Below are 15,989 nucleotides of genomic sequence, written 5' to 3'. Positions count from 1 at the left end.
ATCTGCCTGGATATATCAAAAGAAAGAAAAACAAAAAAATCAGGGTGAAACAAACACACCAACATAATCAACAAATAAATACAACAACTCCAAAATGTCTCAGAGACAACAAACAACTTCAAATCAAACAAGGAAGCAGGACAAGATAATTTAAGTAAGTGACCAAACTAAAGAACCAAGAAACCTCCCAGAGGAAGAACAGGTTATAGAATTACCTGATAAGGAATTCAAAAGATTTATTTATAGGGCCTTCCAAGAGATCAAAGAAACCATAAACAAAATTAAAGAAAAGACAGAAAATAGCCTGCAATAATTAAAGAAAATAATGTAAGAGCCAAGTGAAAAAATAGACAGTTAAAAACCATATAAAACAGTAATTAGAAATCTAGAAGATTAACACTAAAATTTCTGAGATAGATAACACATTGGAAGGACAAAAAAGGAGAATCAAATCAATAGAAGACCAGAACAGTGAATTATAAGGCAAATCCCTTGACATCAATTTGCATGAAGAAAAATTAGAAAAAAGAATGAAGAAAGCCTAAGAATCATGTGGGATACTATCAAGAGGAAAAATTTACATGTTATCAGGATTCCAGAACAGAAGGACACACACACATGGGGGGAAAAAAAAAAAAAAGTAGAGAATTGTCAAGGATTTTCTAGCAGAAAACTTCCCTGATACAATGAAAGAAACAAAACATACCCATCCAAGAAGCTCAACAAATCCTATACAGAACAGATCCCAAAAGAAAGTCACCAAGACATATCATCAAACTCTCCAAAACCAAAGACAAAGGATCTTGAGAGCAGCTTAGTAAAAACAAAATGTTTACCTACAAAGGGGAACCAGTAAGACTAAGGTCTAATTTTTCAGCAGAAATCATACAGGCAAGAAGGCAATGGGACAGCATATATAAAATACTGAAAATATAAAAAGAAAAAAAAAAAGATTTCAACTAAGAATTATCCAGCAAAACTGTCCCTCAAAAACAATGGTGAAATTAGGACATTTCCAGATAAACAGAAATTAAGAGAAGTTGTAAAATAAATAAATAAATAAATAACCAACTTTACAAGAAATGCTAAAGGGAATCCTTCAGATGGAAAACGAACAATGCCAGACAACAGCCTGAGATTAAGACACATGACAATATCATGTAGGAGCCAACCCAGAAAAAGACTTCTCAAAAACAAAATACACTTCCAAGAATGAAAATAGAGAAACAGAGATGTCAGTCTGAAAACAATGACAACTATAAATCAGAAAGAGAGAATAAATGGTATAATTACAGAGCTTCCAAATAAAGAAAAAGTCAAGATAATATCAAGATAGAACAGACTATTTTAAACTTCGTTGTCCTTATGTGCTGTCAAGTCGGACCCTATTCATAGTGACCCCTTCTTGGGTTTCCGAGGCAGTTCAGTACAGAAGTAGATTGCCCAGCCTTTCTTCCAAGGAGTGGATGGTGGGTTTGAACCACCAGCCTTCTGGTAGCAGTCAAATGCCTTAGGCACTACACAACCAGAGCTCTTAGAAAGATAAAAATAAATTGCAGGGTAACCATAAGAAAATTAATAAGACTTCTAACAAAAATAAGAAAGAAGAAAATCATGAGGACTTAGTAAACATAAAATCAACAAAAGAAACAAAATCTGATAACAACATGAATTCAACACACAAAAACATACAGTACAAAGAAATCATCAACACCACAATAAAAAACACAAAAGAATTGACAGCAGTAAATTCAAACCTCAGTACTGACACTCCTCAGAAGGAAGATTGGTGATCTACTTTTGTAGAGATTACTGTTGTTGTTATGTGCTGTCAAGTCAGACCTGACTCATAGTGACCCCTCCTTGGATTTCTGAGGCAGTATCACTACAGAAGTAGATTGCCCAACCTTCCTTCTGAGGAGTGGCTGGTGGTTTTGAACCACCAGCCTCCTGGTTAGCAGTCAAGTACCTTAGGCACTGCACTACCAGAGCTCCTAGGTACTGCCTTGAAAACCCAAGGAGTGGTCACTGGGAGTCGGGATCGACTCGATGGCAGTGAGGTTTTCTGTTTTTTTTTTCAAACAATACTGAATGTAAATGAATTAAATGCAGTAGTCAAGAGAAAGAGAGTGGCATGGCAGGATGGATAAGAAAATGGGACCATCAATATGCTGTCTATAAGAAACTTGCCTTAGACACAAAGATAAAAATTTTAAAAATCATAAGATGGAAAAAAATAGCAAGCACAATGGCAACCAAAAAAGAGCAGGAATGGCAATATTAATTTCTTATAAAATAGACTTTAATATGAAAACCAGCAAAAGGGACAACCAAAACCTAAAGCCACTGCCACTGAGTTGATGCTGACTCATAGGTACCCTATAGGACGGAGGAGAACTACCCCCATAGAGTTTCAAAGGCTGTAAATCTTTTTGGAAGCAGTCTGCCTCATCTTTCTCCCTGGGAGTAGCTGGTGGGTTCTAACCTTTTGGTTAGGAGAGAAATTTTTTAACCATTGTGCTACCAGAGTACCTTATAAGGGACAAGGAAGGGCTTCATATAGTGATTAAAAAGCAGTCCAGCAAGAAATTTTAACACAACTCAAGGAAAAAATATCCAAAACACATTGATGCTGACTTGCACTGCTTGCATTTTTATCTAATCAGTATCATTTCCCAAGCTCTTTCAGTCATATAAGTTCAGACTTCATTTTTCTTCTCTTCCTTATTTTCTGAAGAATGAGAAAGAGCTAAATTGAGGTCTTTTCCCATTTATGTTTCCCATTCATGGTTCTTTGTAGCCTTTGATTGGGTGTGTATTTTACACCAAACCAAGTCTCTTTCTAGGGAGAGGCTCTAAGAACCCCAAATGGATCAATTCCTTATAACTATATTCCAGGAGTTAGGAACTTGCAGAATTCCAAGCTGCATTTCCAAAGATCTGGCCATACTCTTGATTCTACAACATTTGTGAGTCTGTCACAAACAACTCTCAAATAATTTTCTTCTTTGTAATTCAGCCAAACACAGTCTCAATGTCCTCATCATCTACTTGACCATCTCCAAATCTTAAGTCTAAAAGGATACATAGCAACTAATAGGAAAATACTTCTATTTCCTTTTTAAAATTTTATGTGTCCATAACATTAGTTGCATTCACTAAGTTTCAAAACCATCACAGCTATTTGTATCCAAAAGATTTTCATATCCCCAAACAGACTCAGCACTCCTTAAGCAATAACTCTACCCGCTCCACCTTCCCCTGTTAACCACTAATGTACTTTTGTTTCTAGCTATTTGTCTATTTTTTGCATTTGTCTATTTTAGATATTGAATTACATATAAGTAAAACTCACACAATATATGTACTCAACATAATGTTTTCAAGGTTGATCCATATTGCAGCATATATTGAAACTCCATTTTTCTTTATGGCTGAATAATATTCCACTGCATGTATATACCACATTTTGTTTATGCATTCATTTGTTGATGGACACTTGGGTTGTTTACATCTTTTGACTATTGTGAATAATGCTACAATGAACATTGGTACAAGTATCTATTTGAGTCCTTGCTTTCTTTGGGGTATATACTTAGGAATGGAATTTCTGGGTTATATGGTAATTCTGTGTTAGCTTTTTTAGAAAACATCAACCTGTTTTCCATCATTTTTCATTTCACCAGCAATGCATGAAGGTTCCAGTTTTTCCACATCCTCACTAACACTTGTTATTTCCTGTTTTTCTGATAATAACCATCTTAATAGGTATGAAGTAGAATCTCATTATGGATTTTATTTGCTTTCCCTGATGAATAATATCTTGAGCATCGATTCATACACTTTATTAGCCATTTGAATGTCTTTGGAGAAATGTCTATTTCTTTGCCTATTTTTTTTTACGTTGTTGTTGTTAAGCTGTAAGAGTCCTCTTTATATATTCTGAATATTAAGCCCTTATCAGATACATGATTCCCAAATACTTTATGCCAGCCTTTAGATTGTCTCCTCACTTTGTTAAGTCTTTACATGGACAGTTTCTTTAAATTTTTATGAGATGCAATTTATCCGCTTTGCTTTTTGTTGCTCATGCTTTTGGTATCGTATCTAAAATCCATTGTCAAAAACAAGGACTTAAAGCTTAACCCCTATGTTTTATTCTAAAAGTTTTATGGGTTTCATTCTTACATTTAGGTCATTGAGCCATCTTGAGTTGATTTTCATAAATGGTCTGAGGAGACTCCAACTTCCTTCTTTTTCATGTGGATAGCCACTTGTTCCAGCACCATTTGTTGAAGAGATTATTCTTTCCCCATTAAATGTCCTTGGCACCAACATTGAAACTTAGTTGGTCATAGATTAAATTAATTATTTCTGGACTCTGAATTCTGCTCCCTTGGTCTATATACGTATCCTTACACAAGTACTGTTTTGATTATTGCAGTTTTATAGTGCATTTTAAATTCTGGAAGTATGAGTTCTCCTACTTTGTTCTTCTTTTTCAAGATTGTTTTGACTGTTTGGGACCCCTTGCAATTCTATCTGAATTTGAAGATTGGCTCTTCCATTTCTTAAAAAAACATTATTGGAATTTTGGTAGGGATTACATTGAAGTTATAAATTGCTTTGGACATTGCTATTGACATCTTAAGTTTTCCAATCCGTGAACACAGGATATCTCTTGTTTATTTAGGTGTTCTTTCATTTATTTGAATAATATTTTATAGTTTTTATTGTACAGGCTTTCCCCTCCCTGGTTAAATTTATTCCTAAACATTTTACCCTTTAGGTATTATGGCAAATTGCATTATTTTCTTGATTTCCTTTTCAGATTGTTCATTGCTGGTGTACAGAAATGCAACTGTTGATCTTATACCTTGCAATTTTGCTGAATTCCTTTACTAATGCTAGTAGTTTTTCTGTGGATTCTTTGTGATTTTCCATATATGGGATCATATTATCTTTGAATAGAGATAGTTGTATTCTTCCTTTCTGATTTGGATGCCTTTCATTCCTTTTTCTTTTCTAATTGCTTTGGCTAGAAGTTATAGTACAGTGTTAAAAAGCACTGGTTCCTGATCTTGAAGAAAAGGTTTCAGGCTTTCTCCATTGAGTCTGATGTTAGCTGTGGGTTTTTCATGAATGCATTTTATCATGTTGAGGAATTTCCCTTCTATTCCTAGTATGTTGAATCTTTTTATTATTAATGACACTGGTTTTGTCAAATGTCTTTTCTCCATCAGAGATGATCATGTGGTTCATTGCATTAATATGGGGTATTTTGCTGATTGATTTTCTTATGTTGAATCACCCTTGCATTCCTGAGATAAAGCCCACTTGATTAAGGTATGTAATTGTTTAAATAGAAGCTCTGGTAGCATAGTGGCTAAGGCACTTGACTGCTAACCAGAAGGCTGGCAGTTCAAACCCACCAGCCACTCCTCGGAAGGAAGATGGGCAATCTACTTCCATGGTGATACTGCCTTGGAAACCCAAGAAGGGGTTGTTGTGAGTCGGGGCTGACTCGATGGCACATAACAACAGCAACAACAATTGTTTAAATATGCTTTGGGGTTCAGTTTGCTAGTATTTTGTTAAGGACTTTTGCACTACATTCATAAGGGATATTGATCAAAAGCTTGCTTTCTTTGTGATGTCTTTATCTGGCTTTGGTATCCAAGTAATTCTGACCTCATAGACTGAGTTAGGAAATGTTTCCTTCTCTTCTATTTTTTGAAGAAATATGAGAAGGAATAGTGTTACTATTTCTTAAAATTTTTTCTCTTTATTCTGTACTAATAAATGGTATACCCTTAGCTTCTCAAAAACACATAATTTTCTTTAGTCTATCTGATTATATTTTCATAGTAATGTTATTACTATGACTATTTTTAATATTGGGAGCTCTGGTAGCATAGTGTCTAAGGCACTTGACTGCTAACCAGAAGCCTGGTGCTTCAAACCCACCAGCCACTCTTCAGAAGGGAGATGGGGCAATCTACTTCTGTAGTGATACTGCCTCAGAAACTCAAGGAGGAGTCACTATGAGTCGGGTCCGACTCAACGGCACCTAACAACAGCAACAGCAATTATTGATATTATTGAGCATCTACTATATGTCCTGCACTATTTAAGGCATTCTAAACAGATTAGTGAACAAGCTAGAGTCTTCCATCCTTGGAGAGTTTCTATTCAAGTTTAGGGGAGACAAAAAAAAAAAAAAAAAGTAAGGAAACAAATAAACCTAGTAATTTCATACAGGAAAAATTTGCCATGAAGTAAACAGAAGTGAGTGGGGTGGATGGGGATCTTGCTTAGATTGGGTGACCTGAGGAGTCAGATGACATTTGAGCAATGAAGTGGCCTACATGACAGCACAGAAAGAAGTCCAAGGCTACAGGCATGTAGTGTGCGGGGAGAATGGTGAGGGAGCCAAATCAGGCAGGGTCTTGTAGGCCATAGTAAGCAGGGTTGATTTTACTTTAAAGACAGTGGAAGCCAATGGGAATGATATTACCTAGTTTGCTCTTCGAGAATATCCCTCTGGCTGTTGATGGAAAAAGGATGGAAGTGGGAAGAAGTGGAAGCAGGGAGTCCCAAGAGGATGCAGGTCCTCAGCCATTTCACAGATGGGGCCACCTGGCTAGATGGAGGCTGTGAATATGGGGACATGTAAATAGATTGCGAATGTACTTGGCAGGTGGCCAGGGTCAGATGTTGCGTTTGAAACAAAGGGAAGAAGAATCAAGAATAGCTCATGGGTTTTTTTTTTACTTGAGCCGCTTGCAAGCATACATTATCTTATTCCCAGTCCTAAGTGTTTCTCATTTCTCCCAGAAACTCTGTGAACTCAGTGCTTCTATATCCACATTTTGCAGATTAGGAAATAGGTCACAGACCTGCCCCTAGCTCTGACTGAGGAAAAAGTCCCACCCCAACCCCAGAGACTATACTATCTTGGTTATCCAGAGAAAAGCAGGGGGTGCAGAAATGATTTTATGTAACTTTTCTAATGTAGCTTTAAGAATCTATTTGGAGGCTGGCTACTGTACGAAATATATGCAATAAGTATTGGATACTGGTAGGAAATAAATTTTATTAAATATTTTATTAATAATTGTTCAAAATGTTATAATTTTTAAAATCTCCCTAACTCTAATGGAAATATAAAATGATACGAGCATTTGGAAGACTGTTTAGCAGTTTCTTATCAAGTTAAATAGACACCCACCCTGAGGCTCAGCAATTCTACTCATAGGTGGAATTTCTCTTTTCCAAGAGAAATGAAAACATACCCACAAAAAGATTTATACAAGAATGTTCATGGCCACTTTAGTTATAATCTCTTAAAACAGGCAACAATCCAAATGCTTATCCACAGGACACTGGATAAGAAAATTGTGATATATGCATACAATGGAATACTACACAGCAATTAAAAGGAATGAAATTCTAATATGTGAATGAATCTCAAAAAACATTACATGAAATCAAAGAAGATAGACACAAAAAATAATACTATATTTCATTTATTTTAGATTCAAGAACAGGAAAAACTATGATAATAGGTATGGGAGACTGATAGGAAATGGGCACAGGGGAACTTGCTGGGGAATGCAAATGTTCTGTATATCAATTGAGGTGGTAAGTAGATATATGTATATATATATTTCTTTCCAGAGTTAAGTTAGCACTTAGGCAGAATGGTTATAAAGGTCAAAGGATAATTAGTAAGCCTACCAAATCTGGAAACTATGTTCACTAGAAAAGCATTCATGGGTGTCTGTGATACACAAAGTACTTAGGCAGCACAGAAGACATTGACGTGGTCAGTCAGCATTGACAGATCCATCATCTTGTCTATGGAAGCAGGGAGTTGATGAGCTGTAAAGCAATTAAAGAAATTAATTTGCAAGTCCACAACAGCTTGGAAGACAAACACACTGCATTTTGGCAACTTTGAGAGCCTTCAATTAATCTCTCAAGATTTCAAAGGAGCTCTGTAGCTTTATGGTAAGGCATTTGTTTGCTAACCAGAAGGTTGCTAGTTAAAACCCACCAGCTGCTCTGTGGGAGGAAGATGAGGCAATCTACTTCCATAAAGATTTACAGACTTGGAAAGAAACCCAATGGGGGTCACTATGAGTCAGAATTGACTTCAAGGCAGTGGGAACCTAAAGATTGGCAGTTTGAACCTACTCTGCAGCACTGTGGAAGAAAGCCCTGACTATCTGCTTCCATGAAGAATATAGCCAAGAAAACTCTATGGGATAGTTCTAGTCTGTCTTGTGGGGTCACCATGAGTCAGAATTGACTCCAGGGCAACGGGTTTGGATTTTAGTTTTTATATGTATATAATGCTGAGCAATTCCACTAGATGGCACTGTGTCCACTGATGTCCACTGAAGCCCCTTAATCTGGAAAAGATTTAGTTGGAAAACAGACACACGTGAGTGGTTTACACACACACAGCACACTGCTCCCCAGTTTGTTTCTTGAGTTTTCCTCATCTTTTACCATCTGGTCCCATTGCCATTACCCTTTCTCAGTGAATTATCAATTCATTTTGAAGACATAAGTAGCAAATGGGCAATGGATTTTTGTTTTCCTAATTCCACTTTTTTTTTTTATGTCACATTCTGTTGGAGGTGAGAAGGCATTTGAGTCTTTTAGGGAAAGAGCAATATAATAAAATGTAGCAGCCATCAGTGAGGATGTGAGGGTCTATGGGAAAGCCATACTGAGGGCTAGCAGAGCAGAGACATGAAGCTGATTTTTTCCCCCTTTTTTATTTTTCCAGCTGGTAAACTGGAAACAGTGAAATGGGCATTCACCTGGCCCCTGAGTTTTGTCTTATACTTCACTGTCCCCAACTGCAACAAGCCCCGTTGGGAGAAATGGTTTATGGTGACGTTTGTTTCCTCTACACTGTGGATTGCAGCCTTCTCCTACATGATGGTGTGGATGGTGAGTGTGTCAAGGACTCCACAGCCCTGCTAGATCTCTTTTAGAGAGCAAATGCACTCCCCTAAAGGGAAAGTGGAGTTGGGAGTTGACCCATTAACTGCATCAGTCAGCTGTTGCTACATAACAAACCACCACTAACCTCATCGTTTATTCCCCCTGCTACCAGGTCTGCAGCTTGACTAGTTTGAATACTCTTAGCTGGGGCTGGCTAAGCAGCTCTGCATCAAGCTACAGGTTGGTTTTGGGTCTGCTCTATTGGTTTGCTCATTTTCCTTGGAACAGTGGCTACTGGGCAATGTTCTTCTCATGGTTGACTACTGGCATGAAAGAGGGCAAGAGGAAACAAAGGTGGCTCTTAGGAGCATGGCTTAGAACTGACACACTGTCACTTCACTCATATTCCTATGGCCAAGCCCAACAGTGGAGCAGGGTAAACATACTCCACCTACTCCCATATTGTCATATTGTGCTGGTTTACACTTTGCTATGACAATGGAAATTATGCCACTGGTATTGTAGATACCAGCAGGGTCACTCATGGTGGACAGGTTTCTGTGGAGTGTCCAGACTAACTAGAAAGGAAGACCTGGTGATCTACTTTGTAAAATCAGCCAGTGGAAACCTATGGATCATAACAGAACACTGTTCAACTCATGTCATCAAAATGGATTAGTCACTGGACAAGAACATAGTATTTGGTGAAGTAGAGGGTCAAAGAGGGTAAGGGAGACCCTTGGTGAGATGGATTGGCACAACAGATGCAAGTATGGAATTGAACATGCTGGCAATCGTGATAATGACACAAGACCAAGCAACATTTTGTTTTGTTGTACATAAGATCACCATGAGTCAGCTGACTCAACAGCAGCTATCTATCATTTATCTACCTATCTATTTATCTATCTGTCATCTATCTATCCATCTAAAGGTGTAGAGGAAAAACATGAAGAATCAGGCAATGCTGATCTACTTTATCACAGTCACTGGCCTATCTGAGTCTCACTTTCCTTAACCACAAAATGAGGTTATTGGATTCAGTGACTCCTCAATGGTCCTTCTGAGGCTAAAACAATGACTCAGTGCTTGACATTGGTTATGGAGCTGTGGCTCAGAAAAGACTCTTATGCAAAGCAATTTTAGGAAATCCAGCTATCCAGAATGCATTGTCCATTTCTGATTGTACTTTTTATTGGAGAGCAAACCTAACTCAATAGAATTGGAGTTGGATAGAAATTAAAAGCCGTGAGAAGGTTATACAAATCTAAATTAATCTTGCTTGAATATGGAGCAGTAATACAATACAAATTCTAGAGAATGAAACTGAAGAGCTAATAAAAGGTTTTGAAAAGATTATTTGGAGACAATAGTAAATTTGTTACCCTAAAACTATTAACTTTTAATTATCCCTTGCCTTCAAGATCACAGACAAACTGATAATGTTTTTTAAAATCTATATCTCATAGTTAAGGATTGTTCCCTCATCCTGCATTTATTAATTTTTTTATTTGATGTAGTCATTGAATTTCCTTTCTGTTCTAGGTCTCTGACTGCAAGGTGTTCAGTAGTTTTCTCTGAAGTTTACTAACAAGCAACTAGTTGACTGATCTGACGTTTGCCCTCTTTGTGCTTTCCTCCTTCTCCTCTGGTGGAGGGGCTTATAAGTCCTGAAAAATGGCCAGGAATGAGGGAAAAAGGAGTCCATGGGTGTTGCAAATGGTTAACACCCTCAACTGCTAACTGAAAGGTTAGAGGTTCAAGTCCATCCAGAGGTACCTTCAAAGAAAGGCCTGACGATCTCCAGAAAAGTAGCCACTGAAAAACCTATGGAGCATAGTTGTACTCTGACACACATGGGTTTGCCCACACCTGGAATCAACTCATGAACAGGTTTGCTGTTAAGGAAGAAAACAAAATGAGACAGGAGATCTGATTCCAACCACCTGGATAATGAATTCACCCCGATTCCAGATTCACCCGTATCCACAATCATAACACCGAGCACATTACTGGAGCAGCAGCAGTTCCTTCTAAGTCAAGTCTGGTTAAGCCAAGACTGATTCCTACAGGGGCTGAGCTATGGGTTAGAAGAGAAAACATGAGTAGGTAGATTTGAGCCTGGGCATCTGTGGCCTCATTCCATAAAAGGCTCTGGAGCTTAACAAAAGAAAAATATGGAAATGTTTCTCCATCATACTTTCTTCCCTAGAGATTGAAGCCAGAAGCCCCAAGATCATCCTCAAATTAGATTCAGCACCAAGTGAAACGAGGTACATTCTCTGGTCAGAAAGGTGCCATCTTTCTTAAGGGATTTTTACTAACATTTCCTAAACCTCTGGACAGGAAGAGAGCAATGTGGCCTTTGTCATGAAATCAGGGTTTTCTACTCTTTCAGTAGCTAGCCCATGAGAAGAATGTGCTGCTTATAACATGTGGTTTACATTTCTTGCAATTTTACAGAAAATGAGGCAATCAAGTGACATCCTAAAATGGCCTAATAGTTTTAGCTGTTGCAAACTATCTTCTTACACCAGCATTTCCACTTACCTCTGTTGCCACTGGCCCCTTGATCATGCCAACAGCCTTCCTCTCACCAACAGCCTTCCTCTCAGCTTTTCCATATATGGAACTTGGGGGCAAGAATGAGCTCATTTCCATAAAGGGGGAAATGTCTCAGTATCACCTGTTCCTACCCTCTGGCTAACACCTCATCTGTATCAAATGAGGAACTATCTATGCAAATGAGCCCATCTGCTCCAGTCAGAATCCCCCTCTGGTACTTATTAGCAGCATGTGACTTGGGCAAATGCTTCTCCCAGCCTCAGTTTCCTCATCTGAAAAAATGAGCATCATAATACCACCTAATCCATGGGGTTATTGTGAAAATTAATAAAGTTAAAACACGTAAGACCCAATTAGCACCATCCCTATGTACTAAATTATAATGTTGACAAAGAGCATGACAATGATGTTATTACCCAGCACCAAGGAAGAAAGGAAAGGAATCAGCTGGCAAAGGCTTTTTGACCAGGGAAGTCTGGGTAGTGTAAAGTCCAGCCCCTTCTCAGTTATTTAAGCCACCATCATACCTCTCTAGGTGAGGTGCTCCCATCCCAAGCATGCTCCAGCAGCCATCCACTCTGAATCTCCCAGAACCATCCTGAATTCAAATAGTCTGTTCCAAAATTGCCTTTTCCTAAAAACCCTATTTCCCTCCCATACCTAAAAGGAACAAATTAGAACAGCCAATCTTTTGTTAGAAAACATGGGCGCTGTACTACCCTGTCCCATGATCCAGCAGCCCTAGTCTGAGCCCCATTGTATCCCACATCCCCTGTATTAATACAGAGAGCAGAAACATTGCCCTCCAGGGAGACAGCCCTGAGTATAACCCTTTCTGTGTCTTCATCAACAGGCTCCAATGGGAAGTCAGGGCTGGAAGTGGACTTCAGCTTAGCACCTCTTTCCTCATTCCAGGTCACCATCATCGGCTTCACTCTGGGGATTCCTGATGTCATCATGGGTATTACCTTCTTGGCTGCGGGGACCAGCGTGCCTGACTGCATGGCCAGCCTCATTGTGGCCAGACAAGGTGGGGCCTTCAGGGGAAGAGAGGAAGGAAAGCATCCTTACCTGGGGGAATTAATGGGTCACCAACTCCTGGCTTGGAGGACTGAAGGATCACTTCAGAGCCTTGTAGGCTAGAGGCTTCCTGGGAATGGAAGAGCCAGAAACAAGCCAGAATGCTCTTCCTGTGAGGAAGACAGATATTTTCTAGCTCACAGCCCATACTCCCTAATAGAGGTTGTGTTATTGTCCTTCCATTATTAGAAACAGAAATAAATGTAATGACAGGTAACCTTTCCTGAGTGTCACACACTATGCAAGGCATTTTAGGTGCTTTATCTCCTTTCATTTAACAGCAGCTCTATGAGGTAGGGACAACCATACTCCCTTTTTATGGATAAAGAAACTGAACTTAAAGATGACCGACCTCATATCTGAGTTTCCACAACTGTAGCACCCCTCAGAGGGGTAGTGACCAGATGTCAGCATTTAGTGTCCAGCAGCCCCTCCTTTCCTTCAAAAGCAAGTTCACAGTTCACCTGCCAATGTGGATTCCCCAGATGGTCATGCCTTCCTCAGTACCGCCTTGAATGTATCTGCTTGAAGCAAACTAAAGGGACGTGTTTTAAATAAATGCAATGTGTAGCTATAAAACTTAGCACCATGACTTCAAGAACCTTTCATGAAATTCTACTGATTATATCATTTTGGAAATATTGTTTCAACCTGGATCAACAGAGGAAGAAGAAGAGTCAGGGAAAGAAGGAGGATATGGAATAAGTGGCTAATTGCTGCCATGAATAACTGCCTCCATTGTCATGAGACCAGAACTGGATGATCCCAGCTACCATTACTGAAAAGTTTGATCAAAGATTACATAAAAGAATCTTGATAAAAAGGGAAAATGTAGAATAGAATTTCAATTTCCTATGAACTCCTGACTTTCTGGAGCCACAGAGAGTGGATGAACACCTGAAACTATTGTTCTGAGATAATCTTTAAGCCTTCAACCAAAAATACTCCCTGACAAAGTCATCTTAAAATTGAATAATAGTTTAGCTTAACTAGTAAAAAAGGTCTCACTTGAACATTTGTTCTTTTCTGAACTATCTCTATAGGATCAAATTGACAATAGCAACTTGCAAAGATTAGATACAAACCATAGGGGGCACTGAGTTTATGTTTGTAAGGAAGAAACAATTCAGAAAAAGAGGGTGACAATGGTTACACAACTCGAAGAATTTAACAACCAAACCAAACCAGACTCACTGCCCTCAAGTCAGATCCGACTCAAAGCGACCCCTCCTTGGGTTTCTGAGGTGGTATGTCTATGGAAGTAAATTACCCAGTCTTCCTTCTGTGGAATGCCTGGTGGTTTGAACTGCCAGCCTTCTGGTTAGCAGCCAAATGCCTTAGGCACTACACCACCAGAGCTCCTAACACATGTCACTAAATTGGATGAGTAGAAACTGTTGAATTGGTATATGTTTTGCTGTGTACAGTCTCAACAACAATGAAATTAATAAAATTTAGAAAAAAAAATACATTACTTCATTGTTTAGAAGAGGAACTGAGTGTAGTATTAAGGAGGTGATCGTTGATACAAAGTGAGACAGTGAACCACTTTCATAGAACTGGTGAGTTTGTTCCTTTCTATAAGGAATCCTCAAAATTTTTGGAACCACATTTGGCTTTTAGAATCACTTACATTGGATCAGTGATCATATTTGATGTAAGGTCAGCATTTCAATAGAATATGGTTGTCACATTTTGTGATCACTGTCATTCTGAGAATGGGCTGTGGAGGAACCAAGCATGGGAACTAGAAAAATGACTCTAGTTGTCAGACCCAGGGCATGGGAGCATCCAGCTTATAGCTCTCATGCTCCCCTGTGGTTACCTCCCTCACTCTAGCGACCTCTTTTCCTTGCAGGCATGGGGGACATGGCTGTATCCAACTCTATTGGGAGCAATGTGTTTGACATCCTGATAGGCCTGGGGCTTCCCTGGGCTCTGCAGACACTGGCAGTGGATTACGGTTCCTACGTAAGTGGTTTTCTGCATGCTTCTCCTTAAACTCAGGCTATGAGGATTTGTTTTCAGTGGCCTTGGCCACTGTGCCTTTGCCTCAGAGAAGATACAAAAATGCTTCATTTGAGGAGGAAAAAAATTCTCTTCATCAGAGTCTTTCCAAAGCCAGGCTGTGGGAACACTTAGGACTCTACTGCAAGGGACAGCAAAACTGTTTCTCTACAGGGCCAGAGAGTACATATTTTGGATTTAGTGGGCCATCCAGTCTGTCACAGTGATGCATGAAAGCAACCAAAGAAAAATAAAAATGAATGGGCAGGGCTGTCTCCAATACAACTTTATTTATAGAAACTGAAATATGAATTTCTTATCATCTTCCCATGTCATGATATATTTTGTTTCTTTTAACTCTTTTCAACCATTTAGAAATCTAAAAATCCTTCTTAGCTCATGGGCTATGCAAAAAGCAAGAGGCAGGCATGATTTGGCCCATGGTCCATGGTTTGCAAACCCCTACTCTAATGTACTTTGCATCAAAGTATTTTTATTAATTATGAAAGGAGCAAAAAGAATTATCAGATTTCAAAATACAAGATGCCCTCTCTGCCAGCGTTGGTGCCATGAAAGCTCCCAACAGAGGCATGCCCAATGCTGATGGCTCCCATACTGTTTCTCAAGACGTTGCTTATTATGGCTTCAGGTGCATTTGCAGATTGGTGATAATGCTTATCTGGGTAGGCATTAACGATATTTCCCTGCAGATTGGTGATAATGCTTATCTAGGTAGGCATTAACGATATTTCCCGACTCACCAAAATGTGCCCGCTCTGCTTGCATGAAAACTTCTGTCCTAAGCACAGTCCAAAAACTGCAATTTGAGATTTTTTCCTGCGTTGGAAAGAAAATAGTATAGTGTGTCCAAGTTTTTTCTGTCTCACCCAGAGCTGAGCACATCTCTAAATCTGTTGCTGTGCATGTGCACATGTGTTGTAAGTAATTGTATATTATGTAGAAAACATTATGGCTCATTTTATCAGATGATGCTTATGTTTGGAGTTGCTTGGCTACTGAGCACTTCAGCCAGGGCAGGTAAGTCCAGCTGGTTGTGTTGGAAATAAAATCCATACAGAAAGGCCACATGATTTTGTTACATGGGGTTTCCCCTCAGGGTAAAGATAAGCAAAAGGAGATGGAATGAAGCAGAATGTGTTCTAAGGAGTGGAGAACTCTGGGTTGTCTGTGAAGTCAGATATGGCATGGTAAGGGAAAGGCCACTTACATTGGGAGGTCTGCAGGCTGCTCTCAGGAGGTGAATTACACCTGAAATTTTTATTTATTTTATTTTTTTATTTTTATTTGGGTGAAGATTTACAGAGCAAATTCACTTTCCATACAGCAGTTCACATATACTTTGTCTCATGTCATTG

General features: G+C 38.9%; 1 protein-coding gene across 1 annotated transcript in view; it reads left to right on the top strand.

The window, feature by feature from the left end:
- The window catches only part of SLC24A3 (solute carrier family 24 member 3), a 949,388-nt gene that overhangs the window by 812,497 nt on the left and 120,902 nt on the right, over positions 1 to 15,989 (top strand). The window contains exons 13-15 of the mRNA XM_007948201.2: positions 8,801 to 8,967; positions 12,442 to 12,556; positions 14,465 to 14,577. Coding sequence (XP_007946392.2) covers positions 8,801 to 8,967; positions 12,442 to 12,556; positions 14,465 to 14,577 — 395 coding nt within the window. The remainder of the gene's footprint in view (positions 1 to 8,800; positions 8,968 to 12,441; positions 12,557 to 14,464; positions 14,578 to 15,989) is intronic.

Source organism: Orycteropus afer, unplaced genomic scaffold (genome assembly GCF_000298275.1).
Source record: "Orycteropus afer afer isolate SDZICR_OR568_19922 unplaced genomic scaffold, OryAfe1.0 scaffold00208, whole genome shotgun sequence".
Lineage (NCBI taxonomy): Eukaryota > Metazoa > Chordata > Mammalia > Tubulidentata > Orycteropodidae > Orycteropus > Orycteropus afer.
Note: the sequence above shows the minus strand (reverse complement) of the source record. Positions and strands in the feature narration are given on the sequence as shown.